Source organism: Varanus komodoensis, unplaced genomic scaffold, assembly GCF_004798865.1.
Source record: "Varanus komodoensis strain SLA01 unplaced genomic scaffold, ASM479886v1 scaffold38, whole genome shotgun sequence".
Taxonomy (NCBI): domain Eukaryota; kingdom Metazoa; phylum Chordata; class Lepidosauria; order Squamata; family Varanidae; genus Varanus; species Varanus komodoensis.
This window is the reverse complement of record NW_025335909.1, coordinates 7,243,185-7,246,212: the sequence shown is the minus strand read 5'-3', so window position 1 is coordinate 7,246,212 and position 3,028 is coordinate 7,243,185. Positions and strand designations below refer to the sequence as shown.

The window sequence follows — 3,028 nt, the reverse complement described above, 5'->3', positions numbered from 1 at the left end:
CGGCTGCGTAGCGTGTGTCGCCTCGGCAGCCGCCCCCCGGCGAGGCGCGGAGAGGGGCGGAGGGGGCTGCGCCGCCATGGCCAGCGTGCACGAGAGCCTGTATTTCAACCCGATGATGACCAACGGGGTGGTGCACGCCAACGTCTTCGGCATCAAGGACTGGGTCACCCCCTACAAGATGGCGCTGCTGGTGCTGATCGGAGAGCTGGGCCGAGCTGGGCCGCATCTCAGCCTGCTCGAGAGGCGGCGCCTCAATCGCCTGCTGCTGCCGCTGCTCCAGGTATGCAAGGGCCCGAGGAGGACAGGGCCCGCCTGGCGTTTGAGTCTCTGGGTCGTCCATGGTTCGGGCGCGAGGCAGATGCAAAAGACGGCGGGACCCCCGCGTGACTGTCGTTGCGGGTCCTCGTAGCTGTGCGTCCTCCAGGATCAGAGGCAGTATGTCCGTGTACAGCGGTTGCTGGGAAATAGGGGCAGGGGCAGGAGCCTATCATTGTATGCACGTTGTGCTTGTGGGCTTCCCAGAGGCAGTGAGTTGGCCATTGGGTGAAACGAATACTGGGCAAAACTATCCTTGGTTTTTATGTGTAGTCTTGTATTGTTTATGCTGGCATCAGGGACTGCAGCTCCCTCTTGTGCACATAAGTTTAAAATGTAGGCACTGTGCCCTCTTTTGCATCTTGTCATCCTAAGAGTCATCATCTTCATCATCATCATCATCATCATCATGCTATACCAAAATGGTGAACACATTTATTCTGGCTAAACTTTCATAGACACTGCCTCGTTCGCTGATACATGGAGCATTAATTTCACATGACAAATCTACATACTCATTCTGGGACGGGGGAGAAGTGAACTGTGATATTAAGAGGAAATTAACAATCATTGCCTCTACTCTTTGCATTTCAGTTTCCTCTGACAACATAGTTTACATCTCATTCTTATTCCAATCTATATGAATTTATATATGAGTCTACTTATATTTGCAGTGAAGATACAGGTGTTAGACCAGATATCAATGAAACTTGTGATTTCACTTGTGCTTTATTTAGGGGCCTGACATGACGTTGTCTCGATTGATTAAAGCTATTGAGGAATGCTGCCCTCAGATAGCGAACTCTGTTCAAATTAGGTAAGCTGATAAATTCTTTCATCTGCCTCATTCTGGTGAGAGTAAAAAATTTCATCCACTCAGGTGTTTCCAGCAGAATTAAATGATCCTTAAAAGATGTAATCAAGGGCATATTAAATTGACTAAAACTCTATACTTATTTTATAAAATACTGATTTTGTTGCAAGGTTCTACAGATCAGTGGTAGAGCATTTGCTTTTCAGGCAAAAAGCTCCAGGTTCTTTCCCTGGCATTGTTTTAAAAAATGGATCACTTAGGAAGAAATGTGCCTGCAACCTGGAGAGCCATTGCCAATAAATATAGCTACTCTAGAGGGACATATATTCTGGCTGGGTACAGGACAGCTTCTAATACTGGCTTCACTTTACAGGATCAAGCTGATGGCAGGAGGGGAACTGAAAGATATGGAGCAATTCTTTGATGATCTTTCAGAGGCATTCAGTGGAACGGAACCAGAAGTTCACAAAACAAGTGTTGTAGGTATGGGGTCATTCATTATATCAAAACCATAAGGGAGACACCACATATTCTTATGTGCAATGCTATGCTTATTTGGGAAGTAAAACGTCCCATAGGTTACTAGGATTATAGAACTTGCTTGTGTAAATTTGCAAAGGATTCTCCAATGTGAAATGTTTCCTATATACATAGATGCACACTACTTTTGTTATTTCAGAATGATTGCTAGGAAGGGCCAAGCTCTATCCCAGGGGAGATGCAATGAGCTGGGTAGAAAAATCTCTGCAAAGGGAAGGTTTTTGAAATTGCTATAATTCATGGGCAATTCTCCCCAGTTTTAAGTTACACTGAAAATACAGCCTAGGGTTCTGGTTAGCACAACCAAGGTGCTTCTGATGCCTCTAAGGCTGGGAACAGGTTTGGAACGGGCAGATAGAATGAGCTGTGTCTGATTTAGGGTGATTGTGGAAATCCAGGATAGGGTTAGGGTTAGCAAACCTAAGGGGGCTCCGATGCTTCTGACGCCTGGAACCTGCTTAGAATGGGCAGATAGAATGAGCCGATCAGAAAAACCTGCAGAAAGTGCGGCTTTAAAATATGGCCCTGATACCTGGGGAATTTTGCCCTATTTTAGGGTTACCCAGGAAATCCAGGGTAGGGTTAGGGTTAGCAAAACTAAAGTAGTTCTGGTGCTTCTGATGCCTGGAACGTGCTTAGAATGGGCAGATAGAATGAGCCGGGCGGAAAAACCTGCAAAAAGTGAGGATTTAAAAAATGGCCCTGATGCATGGGGAATTTGCCCTACTGTAGGGTTACCCAAAAAATCCAGGTTAGGGTTAGGGTTAGCAAAACTAAGGTAGTTCTGGTGCTTCTGATGCCTGGAACATGCTTAGAATGGGCAGATAGAATGAGCCGGGCGGAAAAACCAGCGAAAAGTGAGGATTTAAAAAATGGCCCTGATGCATGGGGAATTTGCCCTATTTTAGGGTTGCCCAAAAAATCTAGGTTAGGGTTAGCAAAACTAAGGTAGTTCTGGTGCTTCTGACGCCTGGAACGTGCTTAGAATGCGCAGATAGAATGAGCCGGGTGGAAAAACCTGCAAAAAGTGAGGATTTAAAAAATGGCCATGATGCATGGGGAATTTGCCCTATTTTAGGGTTACCCAAAAAATCCAGGTGAGGGTTAGGGCTAGCAAAACTAAGGTAGTTCTGGTGCTTCTGACACCTGGAATGTGCTTAGAATGGGCAAATATAATGAGCCGGGCGGAAAACCTGCAAAAAGTGAGGATTTAAAAAATGGCCCTGATGCATGGGGAATTTGCCCTATTTTAGGGTTACCCAAAAAATCTAGGTTAGGGTTAGCAAAACTAAGGTAGTTCTGGCGCTTCTGGCGCCTGGAACCTGCTTAGAATGGGCAGATAGAATGAGCCGGGTGGAA

General features: G+C 46.0%; 1 protein-coding gene across 2 annotated transcripts in view; it reads left to right on the top strand.

Moving 5' to 3' along the window:
• Window positions 1-3,028, top strand: part of ANAPC5 (anaphase promoting complex subunit 5) — a 14,384-nt gene continuing 11,356 nt past the window's right edge. The window contains exons 1-3 of one of the 2 annotated variants that reach the window (XM_044440857.1): window positions 1-280; window positions 1,053-1,132; window positions 1,503-1,612. In XM_044440857.1, coding sequence (XP_044296792.1) covers window positions 77-280; window positions 1,053-1,132; window positions 1,503-1,612 — 394 coding nt within the window. In that variant the 5' untranslated portion in view covers window positions 1-76. Of the gene's footprint in view, window positions 281-1,052; window positions 1,133-1,502; window positions 1,613-3,028 lie in introns of those variants that run through there. The other variant, XM_044440859.1, reaches the window with a different exon arrangement.